The sequence below is a fragment of the Polypterus senegalus genome, chromosome 10 (assembly GCF_016835505.1).
Source record: "Polypterus senegalus isolate Bchr_013 chromosome 10, ASM1683550v1, whole genome shotgun sequence".
Classification (NCBI taxonomy): domain Eukaryota; kingdom Metazoa; phylum Chordata; class Cladistia; order Polypteriformes; family Polypteridae; genus Polypterus; species Polypterus senegalus.
In genome coordinates this window covers 138,275,470-138,301,050 of record NC_053163.1, presented here as the reverse complement: position 1 = coordinate 138,301,050, position 25,581 = coordinate 138,275,470, and the positions used below count along the sequence as shown (strand labels likewise).

The window sequence follows — 25,581 nt, the reverse complement described above, 5'->3', positions numbered from 1 at the left end:
CATTCATACTGGAAAAAATATTGCTCAATTTCAAGAACTCAAACACCATCTCTGCAATATATAAAATCATTTTACAGTCCCTCCCTTTCAAGGATCCAAGAGGACACTGGGAAAAAGATCTCAATTAATCTATCAGTAAAGGAGTGGAAAGTAGCAATGCAGAGAATTCACTCGAGCTCCATATGCGCAAAGCATACAATTTTACAACTTAAAATTATATATCGAGCACATTTGTCTCGTCTAAAACTCTCGAAAATGTTTCCAGGGCATGATCCAACATGCGAACGCTGCAGTCAAGTCCGAGCCTCACTGGGTCACATGTTCTGGGCTTGCACCAAATTAACATCATTCTGGACCAAAATGTTTAATTACCTTTCAGACAGCCTTGGACTCACAATCCCTCCTAACCCATTAACAGCTGTGTTTGGTGTTCTCCCAGATGGGTTTAAAGTGGAGAAAGACAAACAAATTGTGATTGCATTCACTACACTTTTGGCATGCAGACTTATTCTGATACACTGGAAGAACCCAAACTCTCCTCTTTTAAGTCAGTGGGAAACCAATGTGTTATACTATTGGAAATTGGAAAAAATCAAATACTCAGTTAGAGGATCTGTACAGACTTTTTTCAAAATATGGCAGGATCTAATCAGTAATATTTTAAAATAAGCTCTTAAAGGACAGAGGAAGCAACTATTTCCGTATTTCTTTGTCTTTTGCATTCATCTCTATTGGCTTATCAAACTTACTATTTTAGGTATGTTTACAATCCTTAAATTTTACGCCGTTTGCCTTGCTTTGTCTCTCAGGGATGGGGTTCGATTTGTTCTTAACTCAATTTTACTTTTTGTAAAAATTGATTGATTTGTATGGAATGATTGCAATAAAATTATAAATAATAAAAAAAAAAGTTACCAACAGTGTAAAGCTGCACTTTGGTGACCTTCAGATATTAGCTCTTTGACATTGTGGAGACGTTTGTGTGAGTAATAAAACTTGTCAAAGACTAACCTGTCCAAGAAATCCAGAGTCAGATATAAACCCAGTCACCCTTTATATTGCACTTTAGTGCTTGACCCCTGTGAGATGTTACACTGAGATCATTATAAATGGTGGGTGGCTTCATCTTTTTCTTCTTATGTAGTTAACACTCTAAATTAATCGACATGCAAAAAAAAAAGATCAGGTGTATGGTAAAAGGATGAGGAGGAGAGTATGGACATTAATGATAAAACATTGAATGCATAAATAAATATTTTATAGAATGTCTGCATCGGTCTGTCGTGGTGAAAAAAGAGCTGAGCCGTAAGGCAAAGGTCTCAATTTACCAGTCGATCTACGTTCCTACCCTTACCTATGGTCATGAGCTATGGGTAGTGACCGAAAGAATGAGATCATGAATACAAGCGGCTGAAATGAGTTTCCTCCGCAGGGTGTTTGGGCTTTCCCTTAAAGACAGGGTGAGAAGCTCAGTCATCTGGGAGGGGCTCAGAGTACAGCCGCTACTCCTCTGCATCGAGAGGAGTCAGATGAGGCGGCTTGGGTATCTGATCAGGATGCCTCCTGGACGCCTCCCTGGTGAGGTGTTCCGGGCACTTCTAACCGGGAGGAGGCCCCGGGCTAAGACTCAGGACACGCTGGAGGGACTATGCCTGGGAACACCTTGGGATTCTCCCAGAAGAGCTAGAAGAAGTGGCTAGGGAGAGGGAAGTCTGGGCCTCTCTGGTCAAGCTGTTGCCTCCGCGACCCAACTCCGGATAAGCGGAAGAGGATGGATGGATGGATAGAATGTCTTTAACAGCAAGAACTGTTATAAGGCTGCTGTTAAACACAATTAAAGAATCTAAAAATGTAATTGTTTTAACTGATTTTATGCTGAATTATACTGTAAGTACTGAAATACCATATAGTATTTATTGATTTTACCACAGCAAAATATATACAACAAACAGTATGAAAACAAATTGGTCTCTATTTGACAATATATGCTTTTACAGAAGGACCAATGGTTGGACTGAGCAAAAATAACTAGCACAAGTGCAAATATCTGGTAAAAGTGAAGTTAGTGTCTTCACTAATGCTGTACAACATGAGGTCATCCTCATTATCCATAGCCAGCTACGATGAGTAGCTTGCATAAAAGGCATTATCAGATAACACCCACCATGATGGCATTTTTTTCCAGATAGAGAGAGAAACATTTTTTTGTGGAAATACTTTTTACATAAAGTAAACATAACTTAGTTTCTAATTTTGCCATGTTTGTCTTTAATTAACATTATGTTTTTCTATACTCACATATTCCAAGAATATCCTGGTTAGGTTTTTTAGAGACACTAAAATGGACTTGTGTATAGATGTGTGCATTTGTGCATGACTGAGCTGTGAAATGGATTGGTGCTCGGTGTTGGATTGAATCCTGCCTTTTTTCTAATGCTGCTAGGGATGGCTTTACAATCCTGAACTGGATTATGCACAATAAGACTGTCATTATCACATTATGTCCAGAGGACTCCATGCAGATTTGAGCAGGGCATTTTGATAATGATAATGTAAAAATTCAGAATTCTTTCATAAAAGTATATACAAATATCAAAATTTATAAGGCCGTTGTATTAGGATCAAATTTAACATATGGTGATTCAAATTAAACAGGTTTTATGATATGGAATCCAGTAGAGATGAACTAACAGAAAAACCAAAACAGTTCTCAAAGTCAAATCTAAGGTTTGTTAAACAAGTTTATTTTGGGATTGTTACCAAAAACAAAATGCTGTCCAAAAATCCACAGTAAGGTCAAATAAGAATTCTAAAACAAAAAGATCTACTTAAATAGCTTTTTTTATTTTTTGTTTTCTTGATGGCTAGTCTCCAACAAGTCTCTTTAATAAGTTCAGATGTTACTCAGTGTGTCGAGCCATTTTTTATAATAATGACCCCATGATGTCACAGATCATGTAACATGTATGTGTATGTGAATTTCCCCTTGGGATTAATAAAGTATCTATCTATCTATCTATCTATCTATCTATCTATCTATCTATCTATCTATCTATCTATCTATCTATCTATCTATGTGCATCACATACCTGATAATCACAGAGCATCATACCAGCTAGATACACAAAATGCTGGTGCCAAATAAAATTAAATTAAATCTCCCACTGCAGTAAGTGTAACAGTAGACCCAACACTTAATATCATTTGTTATAGAGGTACTTAAGGGAGATCATTGATATTTTTTGTGTGTTGAAGGTGTCAGCTTTTTCATTCTTTCCTGTCTTCCTCTTGTTTTTAATCACTTAACTAATTTACTGACATTGATTAATTTTAGGTTTTGTGACAAGTGACAATTTAAGCATGTCAGACAACCTAATGGCATGTCATGTGACCATGGAAAGTAACTCACATGAACTAGTGTGGACATGCAAACGTCTAACAGATGGTGTCCCAGCAAATTATCAAAATGGTAACCAATTGTTGTGAGGCAGCGGTAATATTTGTCATTATACTGTCCATTTTAAAAGAAGCAATTGACAAGAAACATATGCAATTTTATGATACCCATGATAACGAACAGGAAAAGATGGTTAAAAATAGACATAATGTCAGATGACTCACAAACATGACAGTATTATGTTAACAGTAAATACTGTCATAAAGTAACATTTCATTTTAAAATCTTTTTAATCCACTTCAGAATTATGGAGAACCTTAACTTGTACTCACAGTTTTGGGTGCAAGGCAAGAACCAATGCTAGAGAAGGAGTCACTCTATCACAGGGTGTCGTCCCCACACAGCACTGGTTTAATTAACCAAATAGGCACATCTTTGGCAAGTAGCAAATTAGGAAAAAATGTTATTTTACTTTCAACATAATCACCGGATGTTCAAGCACTATTCCAGGAGCAAACAAAATAAAACAAGAGAGCTCTAAGTTGCTGGCCAGTAAACAGCTGGGATTTCAGAATGATGTATGACTTTGCCAGAAAAATGAAGAGCTCTGCTGGGCCGCCTGCTGAGAATGTGGAAATGGCCCTTTTTTGACTGTGTAAATGTGCTAATTCAAGGCTTTTGTCTGTGTCTACTGGCAGGAAAAGATCTTGTGCCTTTAATAGAGGGGACAGCTGGGGAGAGACCCTCAATGTTTGCCTGCAGTGAACCAGAAGCTAATGTGTGGAGCGGAGAATGTTGCATCTTTTCCTGGCCTCCTGTGTTTTTACTTTATTCTGGTTTATTTGCTGACATCCGCCTCCCTCCCTAGCTTCATACGGCAAGAGACAGAAAGATAGGAATCCGGGGCACAACATTCATTTATCGTTGTACAATGAACAAATGGGTACCTACTAGCATAGTTTTGAGCCAGACTAGCAACGGGGGGTTCCCCCTCCTGCAGAAATTCTGTATTTTCAAATACACTGGTAGTTCCACAAACAAATGGAAAGTTTACTAATATTAACTTTTGGCGAAACATTAAAATGTCCTCAATCACACACCAACCAAATCTTTTCTTAATTAACCTCACTTTGGAAAATAACACATGGCCACCATCTTACCTGAGATGTTTGCTATGCCCAAATCACCAAAAGAAAGAACAATGAAGGTGGGCTTGGCTTCTCCAGGAGCAATACATTTCTTTCGGGTCAAATGGTGCTTTCCTGGGTGTCCTACAAATTTAACTCCCCGGGGAATTGAGACTTTGACATGAACCTGTTGATGGAAAAAGTTGAGGGGTCACTGAATATGTAAAAGTTATCACATTACTCTTCCTTTAAGAGAAGTTCTAAGAGATAAAAATTAAACCTGTAAAGATACCAGCAGAGAATGTTATGTTTAGAAAGTGAAATTGGGATTCTTCTGCATATTTGAAGTTCATTTACTCTAACCTTATAAAGGCTGCTAAGGGGATCTGGAACAACTGGTAACAATAATATTACCACTTGTCTGTAGCATTTAAGCAGGAGCACTTATAATGAGAAAAAGGTAGAGCCACACATTCATTTTCTGGTTCAATATTGTTTGCTCATGATAGTCACAAGTTGGGACAGAGTCAGGAGGGAAAGGATCTCAGAAGCTACATACAAGCTCTACGGCCACTTATAACCTCATTATAACCTGAGCCTTCCATACTGTTACAAATGTTTTTGTTGATTGTATGCTATCACACCTTTAACTTGTTCCAGATTGCTTCATTATAATTAAAATTTCTCCCTTAGCTTTAAAAGATGTTAGACATTTTTAAATAGCTAACTAAGAAAACGCAAACAAAACTTTAGTTGGGTGTTTAAGCTCTAAAACTAGATGTGTGTTTATGTGCATTATTGTCTGAAACTATAGTATGTAGTTTAAGCATATTAATATTACCTCATTTTAGTTAATCTAGGTAATTAGGTGCTCTTACAGAGAGCAAAAATAAAGAGTCATAGGGCCAACGGAGCCTTAAATTTAGTTGGCACATATAGTCTGGTGCTTTATGTCCATGCCAGCATATGGTTCATTGAGACAAAAGGAAACTTAAAGTGTCATACTGGAGCAAACAATATAAAGTAATAAGTTACCAAGGTGGATGTTAGTTTGTAATGGCAGCATAGCATCACTGTGCCACTATCACTGTATTAATGACACAAATACATAACAACAACAACCTTCTAGATAAGAGGAATTTCTCTTTACTGCGGCAATATGTGTATAATATGAAGTGTCTTGATGGTTCTGAATAAAAGTAAATGGCTGTGTTTGTTGTGATGGAGACTTCAGGGTCTGAACACATAATTCAAGCCTTTAATTGGCATATATAAGAATCCTCTAGATTTATTTTACTGCAAAAAAAAGTTATTAAATTAGAAATGTCCCACTCCCCATTCATAATTCTTTCCAAGTTTTGTAAAAACAAAATGTATAACAGTTATCACAGTCGTGACCAACTCTAAATTAAAGCTGGCCGTTTAGTTGTGAATTCTTGGTAATTATTTTATTATAGTGTTTTTTGATTTTAAACCCCATTCTTTTTCCCTTTGATTACTTTTTTGATACTATTCAATTTTTCTTTCTCTGGCTAGTTTCAGATCATTCCTTCTCTAATGTTGTCTTTGGGTTGCTACGCACAGCACTAATCCTTAAATCTTTAAACATTAAGTGATGGCTACTTTTCGCAATAACATAAACTTTTCCTTTCTTCCAGTAAACACAAAGTCTGTCAGCCCAAAAAATTGCACACAGTTGTAGCTGATGGCTTGGCATATGAGCTGTAATCTTCACCTACAGAATGCCTAGTCTAGAGCATTTGGATAGGAATGTTTTAGTATTAGCTGGTATTACAAAAGTCCTGTGGCACTGTCTGTGAGAAGCAGTAACATGTATGTACTTAGACAGTTTTGTCTGATAAATTGTATATAATTTTTCTGAATCCTACTCTTCGAAACAGGGGCTAGTCAAAAACAGCAACCATGACATCCATTTTCAAAAAACATCCCCTTCAAAATAGGTATTTTTTAGTATTGGGAAACTTTACATAATATTTGAATTAGGATAATCAAATACAATTTATTCAAAATACCCATGTCTACAGAGTGTATTAGCAGAGTTGGATTCAAAGAGCCTTTGCTGGTGTAGCATCAGCATATGTCCTAGAGTCAAAGAGACTTTTGTAATGAAAAATTCACATAAAAGAGAGGAGAATATTAATCACCTAATACTAAACCAGTTTGTATTTTGACCTGATAAATAGAGCACTTGTGTCACTTACTAATGCTTTGCGAAAAACGTGTAGGGAGCGAAGATATAATTCCACACACTCTAAGCTGCAATAGATTTGGCCTGTGTGTTCAGCTTTGATACTGCTGCAGGGCAATAGCAAATGGAGACTTAAAAAACAATTATATCCAAAAATCTGTACACTTGCCAGTAAAGACACATTTCCTGAATTCAACAAGTCATGCCGTTATGGTCAAAGTGATGTCAACAGTTTGCATCTTTAAGACAAGAGCTGTATTGTAGTACTTGGAAAGCATGAGTCATCAGTTAAAAACAATTATGTAATTTATGAAAAAACTGAGTTAATATAATGATCAAATATTATGTCATAAACTTCAATTAGTTTACTGCAATATAAAAGATTTGCATTTGAACAACAGGACCAACATTGTCCAAAGGCTTTCAACATGTAGACACTGCTGGAAATAAAGTAAAGTTAATTCATAAGTTTATTATTATGCAAATGTTGTGTCAGACAAACAGCTTTCTAAAGTTGTTGAAAAGGGCACCCTGCATTTTTTACATTAAGAACTATTAAAATGTATCTGGATGAGATATGAAGACAACTTAGTTATTAGCTAAACAAACAAGCTTGATGGACTGAATGGTCTCCTCTTGTTTGCCAAATTTATTAATGCTCTTTTGAGATGTTTATACTAATGAGATTAATTTCTGTTTATAATGCCCAAGATTTCAATTAAAACAATGGGTTATTTTCACAGGAATAAGACCAGTAGCACTATACTTTCATAGTCAAAGGAATGGCCTTTGTCTCTCTTAGGCTTTGGCTCTGTCATGATCTTTTTTTTTTTTTTTGAACCATGATGCTCAAGATTATGCAATATTAGTACAAATGTTATCCATATCTGTAACAAGTTAAACTTATTTGTATATCAAAAGTTTAATAGAGCAGTAAACAGATCTCCTCTTTCATCTACAATTTCTCATACATAACTTGAAGAAAAAGACAGTCATAAGTATTTGACTTTGCAAATTAAACCTGATAACTATACTGATGTCTTACCTCTGCACAAACTGGGAGGTAATTGTAGACTGTGAGGGGGATTTTGGTCTGCTCTCCACGAACCATACCATATGGCAAGGTGAATTCAACAAAGAACTCCTTGAAGGTCTTCAGCTCAGTCTGCTTTGCAATACCAAGCCCTTTCCCCTCTGAAAGACCAATTGCTTCTGTAACCCAAGTTGTGATGGAGTCTGGAACCTGTAATTGTAGCTTTACTTCTCCAGATGCTTCACTATAAAAATAAGGTGTGAGGTGAGTGATGCCATATAACAGTTAACTGCATGTTTTTGTACTGCATAGCAAAACAGAACCCACAATGGAAACTCACACGAACAAAGGACAATGTGCATTATCCACACAAAAGGCACTACAAGTAGTACAGTAAATGAACAAGGTTATCAGTGCTGAGAGACAGCAAAACAACTTTCAGTCTAGCAACCCTGCCCTTCCTTGGGAAAAGCTAATGTACAAAAGTAGATTAATACTAGATGCAAGCTAACCAAGCAAGCAGAATTCAGTAATATTATTGCCATTTGTTTTACTTGCACAGACTGATCCATTCATACGTTTATGCGTCTGCTTCTTCAAGTGCAGGTTCATGGGGAGTTGAAACTTATATTGGCAGCACTGGATACAAGACAAACAACTTTGAGCAAGAAATGAGTGACATATCAGGTCACATTTTTGCACACATCTTCTTAGATTTGTCTACTAACCTGTCTCTGAAATATGAAAAGAAAATAAGAGTTTACAGAGAAGACCCAGAAGAAGATGGGGAGAATGAGTAAACCCCTTGCTGACAGTGACCAGGCAAACATCTCAACCAAATTTTTCATGAGATATGAGGTAATAATTGTAACTACTCCACTATTTTGCACATTCTCATCAGCTAATTTAGAATTATCCATTAATCATACATGCATGTAATGGGGACTTGATAGGGAGGGGAGTACTTGGGGAAACCCACTAAACACACAAGGATGTGCAAATTAATATATTACATACTTTCTGGTTTAAGAGTCTAACAGTGCCAGTCTCCATTCCAAACAAGTAAAGTGAGGTTATAATTAATTAATATGCTACAATCCATGTAAATTCCCTTGCAACATAAAATACACAGGTTAATACTTGCAAGCTAATCAAGAGTGAAAGTTTGTGAAACTTTCTCAGTTGCTTAGCCATTCTGTTTCTGATATTCAAAAGATATTGTTCCAATTTCCACTGAAGTAATTTTATATAAAATACAAATGTTTCTACATAGATCCATAATGGCTGAGAGCTAGCATTTTCCATCCACACATTTTCTAAATGTTAGGGTCTCTGAGTGCCACTTCCTAGACATGCAAGAGTCAGCCCTGCACCCTTATTCATACCAGGTCAACTGACCTAACATGCTTGCTTGTTTCAGTGGAACTGAAAATGCAATTCCTGGGGAAATCCACATAAACAATGACAGGCTAGTAAGTAAACAAAAGTTCTTAGAGCAGTGAGGTGTCAGCAGAATTAAGAACTCTACCACCATGTCATCCTCATAGCTAAAATACATGTGAAATTCCATCCATGCAAGAGGAATTTTTGTTATTTCCTGCCGTGCTTATATATGTCTTTATACTTTGAAAGCCATAGACTTCAGTCTTTTACACCAAATCTATATGGCCTACAAGTGTGAACTGAACTACTTAAAACCTTCTAGAAACAAAACAGTGTCCATTTATTTGAGTATGAGGTGAGATTAGCATCATCCTCTGTATACGAGAGTTACACTTGAGACTCCGGCAAATGGTGAGCAGGAAAAAAGGACAGCTCATCTATGAAACAATGTACCTGCTAACTTCTATATCAACAGTCTCCATCTCACAACAATTTCAGTGTCATCATCCCCCCTTCATTGAAGTCTGTTTCACCTTCTTCATCTTCCCTTCCCCCCTTTTCCAGTCATTCCTCTCCGCTCCACCTTATACTTTCTGTGAAGCAAGAAGAGGTACAAAAACCTTTTAGGAAACAGAATATTAGGAAAGCAGCTGGCCCTGATGGAGTCTCACCTGGTGCTCCTAGACATTGTGCAGACCAGTTAGCACCTGTATTCACTGACATATTCAACACCTCCCTACAGCTGGGGAAAGTCCCACACTGCTTTAAGGTAGCCACTATCATTCCATTTCCCAAGAAAGATAAAATCTCAGAATTTAGTAATTACAGGCCAGATGGTTTGACCACAGTGGTTATGAAAGTATTCGAATATACAGTGGTGTGAAAAACTATTTGCCCCCTTCCTGATTTCTTATTCTTTTGCATGTTTGTCACACAAAATGTTTCTGATCATCAAACACATTTAACCATTAGTCAAATATAACACAAGTAAACACAAAATGTAGTTTTTAAATGATGGTTTTTATTATTTAGGGAGAAAAAAAATCCAAACCTACATGACCCTGTGTGAAAAAGTAATTGCCCCCTTGTTAAAAAATAACCTAACTGTGGTGTATCACACCTGAGTTCAATTTCCGTAGCCACCCCAGGCCTGATTACTGCCACACCTGTTTCAATCAAGAAATCACTTAAATAGGAGCTGCCTGACACAGAGAAGTAGACCAAAAGCACCTCAAAAGCTAGACATCATGCCAAGATCCAAAGAAATTCAGGAACAAATGACAACAGAAGTAACTGAGATCTATCAGTCTGGTAAAGGTTATAAAGCCATTTCTAAAGCTTTGGGACTCCAGCGAACCACAGTGAGAGCCATTATCCACAAATGACAAAAACATGGAACAGTGGTGAACCTTCCCAGGTGTGGCCGGCGGACCAAAATTACCCCAAGAGCGCAGAGATGACTCATCCGAGAGGTCACAAAAGACCCCAGGACAACGTCTAAAGAACTGCAGGCCTCACTTGCCTCAATTAAGGTCAGTGTTCACGACTCCACCATAAGAAAGAGACTGGCCAAAAACGGCCTGCATGGCAGATTTCCAAGACGCAAACCACTGTTAAGCAAAAAGAACATTAGGGCTCGTCTCAATTTTGCTAAGAAACATCTCAATGATTGCCAAGACTTTTGGGAAAATACCTTGTGGACTGATGAGACAAAAGTTGAACTTTTGGAAGGCAAATGTCCCGTTACATCTGGCGTAAAAGGAACACAGCATTTCAGAAAAAGAACATCATACCAACAGTAAAATATGGTGGTGGTAGTGTGATGGTCTGGGGTTGTTTTGCTGCTTCAGGACCTGGAAGGCTTGCTGTGATAGATGGAACCATGAATTCTACTGTCTACCAAAAATCCTGAAGGAGAATGTCCGGCCATCTGTTTGTCAACTCAAGCTGAAGCGATCTTGGATGCTGCAACAGGACAATGACCCAAAACACACCAGCAAATCCACCTCTGAATGGCTGAAGAAAAACAAAATGAAGACTTTGGAGTGGCCTAGTCAAAGTCCTGACCTGAATCCAATTGAGATGCTATGGCATGACCTTAAAAAGGCGGTTCATGCTAGAAAACCCTCAAATAAAGCTGAATTACAACAATTCTGCAAAGATGAGTGGGCCAAAATTCCTCCAGGGCGCTGTAAAAGACTCATTGCAAGTTATCGCAAACACTTGATTGCAGTTATTGCTGCTAAGGGTGGCCCAACCAGTTATTAGGTTCAGGGGGCAATTACTTTTTCACACAGGGCCATGTAGGTTTGGATTTTTTTCTCCTAAATAATAAAACCATCATTTAAAAACTGCATTTTGTTTTTACTTGTGTTATATTTGACTAATGGTTAAATGTGTTTGATGATCAGAAACATTTTGTGTGACAAACATGCAAAAGAATAAGAAATTAGGAAGGGGGCAAATAGTTTTTCACACCACTGTACTTTCCTAACTAAAGTCCATCACTGACCCTCCTCTTAAACCACTTCAGTTCGCATATAGGGCAATTTGTTCAGTGGAGGATCCAGTTAATTTATGCCTCCACTACACTCTTCAGCATCTGGACTTGCCTAACACCTATGTGAGGGTCTTGTTTGGAGATTTCTGCTCAGACTTCAATACCGTTGTTCCGGAGTTGCGTCAGAGTACACTAATCCTCTCAGGTGTACCCTATGGTGTCTGCCAATAGATTATGAGTTTCTTGACAGGCACGAAGCAGTATGTGAGACTGGGCCCTTATATAATCGGGTCCAATGTCAATTAGCATAGCCTTCCCCAAGGCTGTGTACTTTCACCCCTCTTATTTTCACTTTATACAAATGACTGCAGATCCATAGACATCTTAAAGTTTGCAGATGACACAACTGTAGTGGGTCTCATTTCCAATAATGACATGTCTTCTTATCAAACAGAGGTGGGCCATCTTTTAGAATGGTGTTCTTGTAATAAATTGGAGCTCAATGCTATTCAGACAGTAGAAATGAGGACCGATTTTTACCAACAAGTCATTAACTGTCCACATTTGCAAATTAATGGCCAGAGGTTGTCTGTGGTTCAGTCGTTTAATTTCCTGGGGACTACTTTCACTAATACATTAAATGGGTCATGCACATCATCTCCATCCTCAAGAAAGCCAGGCAGAGATTGTTCTTCTTGCAACAGCTTAAGAAGCTTGGCATATCAAGTAAATTTTTGCTCAGCCATCATTGAGAGTACTGTGACATCCTTCATTCTGCCTCTTCTCTTTCTAAGACTCAGTTGCAGAGGGTGATTTATTCAGCTGAGAAAATCACTGGCTGTTGTCTCCTGGTATTAAAAGTTCTGTTCATCACCAGAGTGAAAAAGAGAGCTGGAAAGATTACAGCTGACTTCACCTACCACAGCAGCCATCAGTTCATTAAACTGCCATCACAAAGAAGGTACAGGTCTATCATGAACTAAACTACACCTCATCCCCACAGCTTCTTTCCTCAAATTATTCAGATCCTAAATAAACTTACGTAGGGTTATTCCTTACTATTTTTGCAACATATAACTGGAACCATGCTGTTTGTCTATTCGTAAAATAATTCATACCTGTTCATCTTGTACTATTTGATAATCTATATTATTGTGTATACTTGTCTATTTATTAGAGCTAACTATTGAAGTTTGTAAATGTTTTGTTGAAGAAATTGTTGTATTTGTATAGTGGTTTGCACAGTGTCAGGTTAAAGGTGGGTTGAAATTATTTTGTCTTGAGTTGGGAATGTCTTGTGTCTTATGTTTTGCACCTAACCAAAGTCAATTTTAGTATGTTTCACATGCTAGCGATAAAGTGATTCTGATCTGGAAAAAAACATGGTGCAAATGCATATGAAACCAAAACTAGTCAAATCCCAGTACATTCCCACGTGTATATGCTTATATATACTGTGTGTGTATATATACATATATATATATATATTCATTCCCCTGCCTCACTGCCATCCCAAGACCTGGCCATGATTCAAACCTGCTTAACTAGACAATTTGCTGCAGCTGATTCCCCCTCTCTACTCAATACCACTGGGATTTCAGTTTATAAGCAGTAATAATGTTTTTATATTCACACATGAGAACACTTACTCCTCTGGGCTTCTGGCCAAGCGATGCAATCATTGTAACCATTAGATGTTTTTTTGGCCTTGTATTAAAACTGTTTAGTGAGGAAGCACCAAACCACAACAATGGACACTCCTGGCAACAAGCCCTTCTAGACCCTAATACCTAGGTAGGAATTTTTCTAACCCAATTTTAATATGAAACACAAAGTATAAAAGTAAAAATCAATTAAGTAAAGAAGATACATACATATGAATCAGTCATAATACTCCAGTGTGGTGGAAATTAGTTATACCATTTTGGGTTAGCGTAGTTCTGAGCCTGAAAATCCTGGTAGACAAAAAGTTGAATTTTACTTACTGCCTTACAGAAAATTTCTCTGAGGAAATCTCTTCAAAAGGTAGTTTGATTCCTGCTGTTCACTCTCACAGTTAGGTTTGCTTTAAAACTATTTACTTTGGATGCACTAATCATAATGTTTAAGACTAACTTTCACTACTGTGTACACTGCACTTTATATCTAATCGCATCACATTCAAGGGCCACTTTCAACATTCAGCAGTCCAAAGGAGCTTATGTTCACGAATTACTTGCAATCTGATCTTTAATTTTTTTAAATTATAAATAGTGTATGAATTATCATATTTTTCATATACATCTCTAAAGACATGTGGCAGGCAGTACAGCACGATTTATACAAATTTGTTAGAATTGCAAGACTGTGTGTTTAGACCTAAATTATGATTAAAAACATTAGTAATTATAAAAATCATTCTGTTGTGGTGTTCTTTATTAAAAGGTCTGGCTGTAGAAAACTAAAAAATAGTTTGGTAGGACAGCAATGTGATGCAGTGATTAACACTTCACAGACCTATAGCTCAAGTAGATTGGTCAATTAGAATTGGCAGTGTTTATGTGTGTGTGGGTGAGATGCTTACATGTGCCCAACGTGGTTGGTTGCAGTCCTAGTATATTGTGTGCTCTGCTCCCCCACACTCTATCTATACTAATAAAAGGCAAAGCCCTCACTGACTCACTCACTCACTGACTCATCACTAATTCTCCAACTTCCCGTGTAGGTAGAAGGCTGAAATTTGGCAGGCTCATTCCTTACAGCTTACTTACAAAAGTTGGGCAGGTTTCATTTCGAAATTCTACGCGTAACGGTCATAACTGGAACCTATTTTTTCGTCCATATACTATAATAGACTTCTGCTCGATGCCCTAGGAGGCGGAGTTACGCCTCCCACGTAATTTAGTGCCTGCCCATATAAGGCCGTCCGTCAGCGGCAATCCAATAGAAACACTGCCGCTAAATATTCATGGGTGAATGTGCTTATGCAGAGGAAGATGAGATGGTCAGGGTGGTGTTTGGCACAAACTCTGCAAAACTGCGAGAGAAAATTTTAAGTGCCGGGTCTTAGCTAACATTAAATACAGCCGTGGACATCACACGAGATGGCACCAGCACAGCTGAGAACCTTCGATGCATGTACACCAAGTGGCTCACGTGAAATGACGCAGTGCACAGACAAAAACCAACAGTTCCAAAGAGTGTTGAACAAAAACCGAATTACACAATTGAGAAGGCAGCAAAAAAATATGAAGCGTGTGATACATACAAGCATATTCATAAGTGCAACTACTGCGGAAACAAAGCACACGGTGGAAAAAGTCAATGTCCCACTAAAGGAAGACAGTGTAAAAAAAAACCCGTGCATGCAGTGTGTCACGTCTCGGATAAAGAGGAAGACGAGCTGTTTATTGATGTAGTAAGAAACGAATCGATGAATGAAACCTGTTATCTTTACAACAATTGACAAACACGGAATGTAACTTGAACACAACACATCCTACAAATACGAACCTGATTGAAAGAAATAATGATAATCAAATCCTTGATGACAGCAACACTCATAACACTCACAGAACAATTACTGTATATTGACAAGCATGTTATGTTATTTTTAAAATGTTCCCTTTTCTTTTTCATAACTTCTTTAACACACTACTTCTCTGCTGCGAAGCTCGGGTATATATATATATATATATATATATATATATATATATATATATATATATATATATATATATATATATATATATATATATATACACCGATCTACATACTCTCAAACAGACAAACCACACGCCGTGGTGCAATGGTAGAGGCTTTGCCTCTAGCTCCGAGGTTCGATTCCAGAGAGGGGGTGCACTGAGTATGTATGCGCGCTTCCCGATTCATTTTACCCTCGCATCCCCTTGGTTTGAGACGTATGAAAAAATATGCGATTAACGCAGAAAGACAGATCACCAACTGAAGCTTTATGAATAATGGATAATTTATTCGCCATCAATGATTGTTTTGGTAAAGCCATACTCGGTGTATTCATCAGATGAACGGTAAAAAAGTAAGCGCGAGGGGAGGGTGACTTATTGAGGCACGCAGGCGAAACCACAATAGCATGCGGGCTCGATGCGTCGGTGCGCGTCAACTCGATCTGAATTGCGCTATCACATTCGAAAAAATATATCTTTTCAAGTTCTATTTAGTCAACACAAATATCTTTGGTTGGAATGTAAAGTGAATTTACTCTTTACATTTGTATGGTGAAGAAAAACTTATGCAATGATGCCTACATTTAACTTACATTGCTACCAAAGATATTTCTGTCGACTAAATAAAAATTCCTTCTATTTAAAATTTAAATAGAACTTGAACAGATGCGATAGTTCATAATATCCACGCAGATTTGCACGTAAGAGCGGGAGTCATCCGTTTTAACAAGCAGCGTATTGCACTGATACGAAATAGACTGCCCATTTAATTATTTAGGAATGGATAAATAAATTAAGATTTTGTACTAATAACGTTTTTTTTTTCATTCAGTGATGGATACTGGCACCATCAGCAACAGTTGCTCGCACCCCAAAGAGTATATATATATATATACTCTATATATATGTGTGTGTGTGTATATGTATATATGTAGATATGTATGTATATGTATGTATGTGTGTATGTATATATGTGTGTGTGTGTATATGTAGATATGTATATACAGGTATATATGTATATATATTTGGATGTATGTGTATATATGTATATATATATATGTATGTATATATGTGTGTGTGTATATATATATGTGTATATGTGTACATGTATATATGTATGGATATGTTGTCAGGGATGCCAGGGGCTATGACCGGCGGGGCGCCAGGAGGGACGGAAGAGGGTCAGAGCCCGGCCTGGATCACGTGGGGTGCGCCTTCCGGGTTGTTTTGGGAGCCACGGGTCAAGGGCTTGGAAGCTCTTCCCTGTAGGGGAAGACTTTGGACGGTGCCCGGGGAGCAGCCGGGAGGACAGCCGACACTTCCGCCACGCTGGGGCGTGGCCAGAAGATTGCCGGGAACACCTGGGGCTCATCCGGGTCCCCCATAAAAGGGGCCGTCTCCCGTCATTCAGAGCTGGAGTCGGGTGGAGGTAGGACGAAGCTGTGAAGAGTGGAGGCGGCCCGAAGAAAGGCATTGTGGCCAGGACATTGGGTATTTGGGGTTTTGTGCACGTGACTAGGTCTTTGTGACCGATGGACTGGGGTCTTGGTGACCAATAATTGTAAATAAGTTGTGAATAAACGTGTGGTGGTGACAAAACAACATGTCCGCCTGTCTGTGCCCGGGTACCGTTCACAATGTATATACTGTATATATGTTTATATGTGTGTGTGTATGTATATATATATATATATATATATGACAGCAGCACTCATCACTCACAACAGTGACAAAACAATTACATTGACAATCATGTTACGTTATTTTCAAAATGTTTCCTTTTCTTTTTCATTACTTCTTTAACACACTACTTCTCCGCTGCGAAGCGTGGGTATTTTGCTAGTAGTGGAATAAAGAGGATCAGAAAATTAATGAAGGAAATAAGAATAATAAGAATCTGCTCTCAATGTCCTGTTGAAGGACACAGTGTTTTACTTTAAATATCTCTTTGTTGTTTCCACCACATTATTTTTGTGAAGGAATTCATTTTGTGAGTTTGGAAGAGTTTCAAAGATCTGTTAATTCAAAGACACCCCAGCTGCACAACAAATCTTTTTTTTTTTAAAACATTCATACAAGCTCAGCCTCTAATCAATGAAATTTTTAGATTGCTCTTTACAGCATTCTCCCTTATTACAGTATATGTCTACTCAGTTATGCAACCATGACAAGCCATGTTATGAGAATGTACTGTTTGATTGCTTCAAATGTTATTCTATCACAGAAGATGGTAGACCATAAAACAATAAATATTCACTAATGGCAAATTGAATGTGGATAGAGGGATGAGTATTAACAAAAAAAGATTACACCCAAAGCAAGTGTTTTGATTTGCATGAAAAGCAACATATAGAAGTGACACGTTAAAAAGAAATTATAATAAAAACTAGGACCAGTTAACTGTTCAAGAAAAGGACTCAGCAAAGGATTGTTAGTATCAGACAGGTCACCTTATGGTATCATTACAAACAGTTAAATGCTGTAACATGATTTTAAACAAGTGCCAAACTATGTTTTGGAGCACCTCAAATTGCTCATTGTGCAGCCGTCCCTTCAGAGAAAAACCAGTCCCCACAAAAATTGAAACAGACTGTGGTTGTCATCCCAGAGTGTTACACATTTGTGCTATTGGTAATGATGATAGCAATATCATAAAGACTATCCCAGGAGATTACTGTATACACATGTGAGGTCAGGCACTGCCCTGTTGGTAAAGGGCATCAGAAAGGCCTACCATCTCCTTACCACTTTGTCATGTAGTAAGACCAATCCTAAAAAGCAGAAGAGGTGACTAGTCAATAGTGCTCCAGACTGTAACTGTCAGCTTGGATGCTTTTCTATAATGCTATAAGCTTTGAACTGTTGCCTATGTTGTTTCAATGTGCAGATCTGTTATGTGATCCAGTAGTGAAGGTTTGGACTTTGGACACCTATAATGCTGCTGCTATAAATTTCTGAACAACTCTCTTTGTAACCATAACTAATTCACTTTCTCTGCCTGTGTCAATTCAATAGAAACTCAACTACAGCTATTTGCTTGTAAAGCACAGTTGGGTGGCGCTTACTATAGAAAGGTGCATTATAAAGCTTATTTGTGTTTGTCATCTACAAGGAAAAAATGGAACTCGTTGCTGAAAATGACAATGCTACTTTCCATAGAATTCCAGGCTGTTTAAGTCTGTCAGTAGTTCAGGTGCAACAGCAAACATTAAAATGGCAAAAGACATAGTAGATGTCAAGAAAGAATTCCAACCTTTTCAAATAGTTGGCTAATTATCTGACATAGATGCCAGCAATGCCGCATCTGTGTAGATAGTGAAAAGTGTTGATACAGGCACTGTGACAGACTGCCATGCAGTTTGTCAGTCCTCTCATGATACTCTTCCTTGGAATGTATCTTACCCTTGCTGATGGTCCTGACAGCATTCCTACCATTTTTCCACTAGCAAGATACCACCTTCATTTTTTTACAGCCAGTATGTGCAGTGTCATGTAAGGTTGTCCACCCAAAATCATGAACATTAGCAGCTCATACAACTGACAAACTTGTTATCATGTCATTTTTAATGTACTGTAGTAGAAGCAGAACTAGCATACCAAGGTCAACACAATCCTATTCTGCCTGATTGTTTCCATTTCATACACAGCTCAACCGACAACCCTCATGTGGTACATGTGTACACAATGGACATATAAACTTAATAATTTTTATTAAATGGCCATAATGTTCTTACACACACGTTTTCATGAAAACAAACTCATTCTGAGTGTAACTATTTTTATTAGTGCTGTGTACAGTATGTCTATAATGGATTTCTGAGGTGTATCACTGCCAGTGTAATGCTTAGTTTGAAATTTACTAAAACTGAGAGAAATACATTCTTTCTCATAATGGGTGCAGCACAGTGATACTTAAATGTTAAGGTGCCAAAATGATTCTTCAGAAGAATGCCTTAGGGGAACCATTTTTGGTTTCCAGAAGAATCACCTAAGTGTAAGTTCCAGAAAGAACCTTTGTTTAGATCTGTAACATGTTCCATAAACAGACGAGAACAGATGATAGCAGAATTTTGAAATTGCAGCGCATTCCTGATTTTACAATAACACTCTAAGTACACATTTTTTGCATCTGTCCGTATCAAGCTATACATTAAAAGATTTCTATTTTGTCCACATATGAAAAACCCTCCCAAAGCCGAAGAAACTGTTTATTATGCAAATAATCCTTCCCTGATTTAAATGTCTCATTGGCATGCAATGGTCCTACTAGGAACACATGATGCAGTATTTTGTTTAAGTCTATCTATACCTTTTTGATATAGCTACAGTTCTCAGTGGTCCAACAAACATGTCCTTCACACTAGCAGTAGACTGAAACTTACTGATCCACTTTAAAATAGTGAGACAAGAATCAATTCTTCCTTGTCAAGACACATTAAACTTAATATGAAATCTTTGCACTTCGGTTACAGATTTAGATCTAACATATGTTATAATAACAAGCACATAATGAGGCACTGACCACTTGTCCATAGCCACTGAAATTGCATTAAGCATATAACACTGCATTATATATGCCCTCACGCTATTCACTCACCCCCAAAACACCTCAAAAATCATTTTTATTTCAATCTAGTACTGCTATCCTTTCACTTCACAAGCTTGACTGTACCAAACCCATCTCTCTTTCCCTTTCTTTGATTGTTTCACAGGTTGTGAGGAGATAGTACTGTTGTGGGAAATATTTATTATATTTTCATTCCATAGCAATGAAAGCTCTCTGTGATGCATCAATGGCATTGTCTATAGGTTACATTTCAGATTGCACACTACACTAATAAACAATGTGACAAATAGACAGCAGTATATCAGTCGCTACAGAATTCAAACTTGGAGCTAATTGTACTACATTATAGTGTGACAATCCATCACAAACATTTCCAAGACTCAATTTGGGTTGCAGCACGGATTTTAAAAAACACTGCACACTGTCAATAAATATATAATGTAAAAGAAATTAAGTTTAACATCATGTTACACTAATCAGTATTCTGTAACAAAATGACTTCAGTTATGTTTAGGGACTTTAAGAATTCCTTTGTTCTCATCTTACTGGAGTAGCTTTCCATTATTGATCATGGCTCCCCAAAATCTTTCAACTATCAGTGACACTTTCAGTGTAACACACCATTTTTAATTTAGTCATGATTAAGGTACAGTAAAAACACACAAGACCTAATAATTTCCATATCTCCACTTCAATCACAATGCACAGCTGGTGCTGAGAATTACTCACAGGCAGCATGTACTCAGTTCAGAAGCAAAATGGAGTAAGAGGACTACTGCCTGCATTTCTCGGCCATCCTTTTTTTGAAGAACATCTGCTCAGCCCTCTGCTCCTGTGTTTCCCAAGATTAATACTGACAATCCTAATAGGCCCCAGTGGTCACAAATCACTTTCTTTTGCCTAGATGCTTAAATGTAGCAAGAATCACTGCTGCCAAAATAATTCACACAGGAGCATTAAAAGCATTGGTTTACTGAAACTCCCAGCTAGAAAAAGTCTTCCATCATTTAGTATACAATTCAGGAACCACCGGAAGAAAATATTACAACCTGTAGAATCCAAAAAATATAAAAACAAAAATGTGGAGGCTCAGTATTTAAAAACAGATACAGAAAAAAGATGTAATATACCCAGGTTTACTAAAGACCTTAGAGGTAAACTGCTGAAGATTACATCCCACATTAAAAGCCTGAGTTATTTTAGTTTTGACATACATGTTCATTCTCTACATGGTATGTCCTGAACAGATGTTTTCCTTCCAGTTGAGTCCTGTATTGCTGACATAAATTGGTAATTTGAAAAATTTGATTTCATTGTTGATGTAACAACCTGGGGTATTTGGTAGGATTACAGCAACCATTAGGACCTACCATCACAATGGCACAACCTTCTTATTTGGAGGAAGATGGCATCTTACTTTTATTTGTTTTACATTTGCTGATTTTAATAATTATTCATTTATTTAATTGTATACTTTTGGCCTCTGTTGAATTACTATGATAGTAGAAAATACTCCATAATCTAAATGTGCATTAAGGCATATAAATATTAAAAGATATAATACCAAACTGGCTAGGCTGTATTCCGTCATCCCTGATTCCTTATAATTAAGGACTACACAGCTAAGACAACTTTACCCCATCTCCCTGGGAGAGTTCTGCTCTCCCTGGCAAGTAGGGATCTCTCATAAATGCCCTCTAACTTAAAGGAAACCATTTTTTACCAAAATGGCTTACAGTCCTTTGTGGCCCATATCATTTGAAGTGGGTAGAATGATGGGTAGAATTTGAACTGGAGTGCCACCAATCAATTGGACGAATGAGGAGGTCATTTCATTGTTTAAATATGTGAATGGGGAGGCAGGGAGTTTAGGACTTCACATGAATGATTGCCCATTACTGGAAAAACAAATACACAAGATAACTTAGAAATTTCTAATCCATAGTTAAAGAGCCAAAATAAGATAAATAATACATTAATATTTGCTTTCATTATGCTAAGAGTATCAAAGATAAAAGACATGAATTGGAATTGTATATATCTGAGCATAATTATGATATCATAGCAATAACAGAAACCTGGCTAAATAACAGAGATAGTGATGTATATAATATAGATGGTTACACATTTGTAAACAGGTAAAATAGAAAAGGAAGGAAGAGGTTGCCTTTTATGTAAAATAGATTTACAGTAAATGCAGGTTTTCTTCAACTTGGTAAACCACAAATTTGTATACAGTATAAAGCACAAGTGATGCAGTAACTAATTTCAAATACAAAACAGTTTTAATAATCTCTTGACTTTGCATATTAAATTATTTCAGTTAGTTTATTGAACCAGTTTTTGATTGTGTAACCAAAACAACGTCCAATGACCACTACCAAAAATCTTCTTGGAAAACCCAATACATATGGTTTAAACTGCTATGCAAAACAACATAACAAAAGCACTAACAATTAAACAAACAATTAAATAGTTAAAAACACAAATAAAATCATGGTTCAGATTTTGTGCACACTCAGCACTGTCATAGTACAGGTTGTGCTTAACTGCGTCAATACCGTAGCTGTCATCTGAAGAAAGTGATTAATTAGATTGAAAATGTTTGTAGATTAGGCTTTTAAGCAGCAAAGCACAGAATGAAAAAAACTTCTAAATATGTATCTTGTAAGGTTATTTATTTAAATGTTTTAAATTGCACATTGTCATAAAATGTATAATTTATGAATTAAAAAATAAGGAACTATCTTAATCTTCAGCCCAAGTGAATGGAAGTATTAGCATGATCAGGTTGCACTGATTATTGCCTAGTTTTACTGGTTACAATATAATATTGACTAATGTAGGCTACATACAATTAGTTAAACAACATACCATGTCTGCTTTGGGGGAATTCTAAGTGGGATATAAGGAATAGAGCAGTTTTACTCTGTGTCATCTGCTCTTTAGCTGCCCGGACATGGGTAGCACTTGCACTGTGTTGTTGCAGATCTGATATTCCTCCATGGGCAACCAAAAAAGCTCAACAGCAAGCATATTTATCCCCAGGTACAGGGCTGACCCAATAACATTCTGTCTCAGATCTATACCACGACAGTAGTAACTCCAGTACTAACTGAAGGGCTTAAGATAGCATTAGAGCAATGGTTAAAAAGGACATCAGGAAAGCTAAAAGGCTGTTAGAGAGAAATACTGCAGAAAAGGCAAAAGATGTCCCAGGTCTGAAGTTTGAAATTATGTCACCATCAACATCTAGACAGTCTACAGAAGCCACCAAGAAGATAACATACTGGTGAGATATCACCTGGAATACTATGTGCAGTTTTCGCCTTCCTATTACAAAAAAAGACATAGCAGCTCTAGAAAAAGTCAAGAGAAGAGAGACTAGGCTGATTACATGACTGCCGAGTATAAGTTATGAGGAAATATTGAAGGACTTGAACATTTTCTGTTTCATCAAATGGAGATTAAGAGGTGACATGATTGTGGTTTCCTAAATTATGAAACGAAGTTGTATAGGGGATCCAGGCTGTTACATTCAAAGGAGTTCTTCAACAAGAATGTGGGGACACAGATGGAAATGTTTTAAGTGTAAATACTGCATACATGTTGGAAGTTTTTCTTCACACAGAGGAATACATTACCAAGTAGTGGGGGGGTGGGGGAGGGTGTTGCCAATAGGACCTTAGAGATTTTCAAAACTTGACTTGATGTTATTTTTGAGGATTTGGAGGCTAGGATTGGCAATCTTTGTTGGGCTGAATATCCTGTTCTTGTTAAAACATTTCTAATGATAAAATGTTCTTGGGTCTCAATTCGACCTAAGCAAATTTCCATGTCATGTATGTGTTCATTTTTATCTTTTTGCAGCCTATTCCTATTAGAGTATACTTGCTGATGTGTGCACAGCATGAACAAAACTTTGCAAATCATTCCAAACTGTTAAAAGAAGGGCAATGACAAATGGTAGAGATGTGCCATATTAGGACCATAATATACTCTTTCAATGTAATATAATGAAGACAACAGAAATACTCAGAAGAGTCATTTTGATACCTGATATTGAGACACTGCCATATCCATGTCTCTGGAAAGAACGTTCTCTTCCTTTTATCTGCCCTGCAAGTCAAAAAAATAAGAGTAATTCCATTCTGTTTCACATACAGGATACCACTACCACCTCAAATAAGTAATAAATAAGGTATATGAACATTCCCAATATTATTGCTAGACTGTAGTTAGCCAAATACCTAAAGGCAGATGGGTTGACATCACAGTAATCAGCAGCTCCCCACTTTTAGTGTTCCTTTAAGTGGAAACTATTGAAAGACAAAAATTAATTTAACCACTGCCTACTCAATATACTGTCCTCTGGCCTCTTTATGATAGTTTATATTTTAGCATTTTTTTCTGGGCTTTGTAATTTTTTCTTATAGATCTGGTCATTCTTTAATTTTATTTTGCATTACAGGGAATCCTATTATACTATTGTTTTCTTTCTTGATTTCTGTTTGAGCTTGGCACCATCTTTAAGCTGCTGTCACCATTTCCAGTAGCTGTTACTAGGGCACAGTGACTGCTTGCTAAGATGCATGGCCTCAGAAGTAGTATCCTATGATATCAGCACAAAAGATATATATATATATATATATTGTTAGGGATGCCAGGGGCAATGACCCAGCCGGGACGCCGTGAGGGACCGAAAAAGGGTCAAAGCCCACCCTGGATCACGTGGGGGCCGCCTTCCTGGTTGCTCTGGGGGCCACGGGTTGAGGGCATGGAAGCCCTACCCTGTAGGGGCCCGTGGTCACCGCCAGGAGGCGCCCCAATGCCTTGGGGACCTGTTGCCCCAGCACTTCCGCCACACCAGGAAGTGCTGGGGGGAAGATTTAGGATAACACCCGGAGAGCTGCCGGGAAGACAGCCGGCACTTCCGCCACGCTGGGGTGTGGCCAAAGGAGGAATGCCGGGAACACCTGGTGCTCATCCGGGAACTGTAAAAAAGGGGCCGTCTCCATTCATTCAGTGCTGGAGTCGGGAGGAGGCAGGACGAAGCACAGAGGAGGTGTGGAGGAGGCCCGAAGAGAGGCATTTGTGGCCAGGACTGTGCATTGGGGTGTATTGTGCACTAAACTGGGTCTTAGTGACCATTATTTGGGTCTGTGTGACCATTGATACTTAAATATTGTAAATAAACGTGTGGTGGTTGAAAAACAACATGTCTGCCTGTCTGTGTCCGGGCCAAGTCCACTATATATATATATATATAGGGAACACTTAATCATTACACTCTAACACCAAGTCACTTAAGCTTCATGGATATCAGTCTGTCCGGTTAGGAAGCATAAGCAATTGTGAATCAACTTCACCTGCTTTGATGCAAATGAAACTGAAAACAAGTATACTGGAGAACAAGACACCGCCAAAAAAGAGAATGATTTTGCAGGTGGTGGCCACAGACAGTTTCTCTCTCCTTATCCTTCCTGACTGATTCTTTTTTAGTTTTGGATTTTGCTATTGTCCCTCACTATTGGTAGCACGACTATTGGTACCTGCATCCGATTCAGGTTTCTCAGGTTGTTCAGCTCCTCCAGGATGGCACATCCATACATGCCATCGCAAAAAGGTATGCTGTGTCTCTCAACACAGTCTCAAGAGCAACCAGGTGACAGGATTAACTTT

General features: G+C 37.7%; 1 protein-coding gene across 3 annotated transcripts in view; it reads right to left on the bottom strand.

Annotated features, from left to right (window-relative positions):
• Positions 1-25,581, bottom strand: part of cpamd8 (C3 and PZP like alpha-2-macroglobulin domain containing 8) — a 171,773-nt gene that overhangs the window by 78,392 nt on the left and 67,800 nt on the right. For all 3 annotated transcript variants that reach the window (XM_039766833.1, XM_039766834.1, XM_039766835.1), the window contains exons 19-21: positions 23,956-24,018; positions 7,779-8,010; positions 4,558-4,711 (exon numbers count right to left, since the gene is read on the bottom strand). In XM_039766833.1, the coding sequence (XP_039622767.1) occupies positions 4,558-4,711; positions 7,779-8,010; positions 23,956-24,018 (449 nt within the window). The remainder of the gene's footprint in view (positions 1-4,557; positions 4,712-7,778; positions 8,011-23,955; positions 24,019-25,581) is intronic.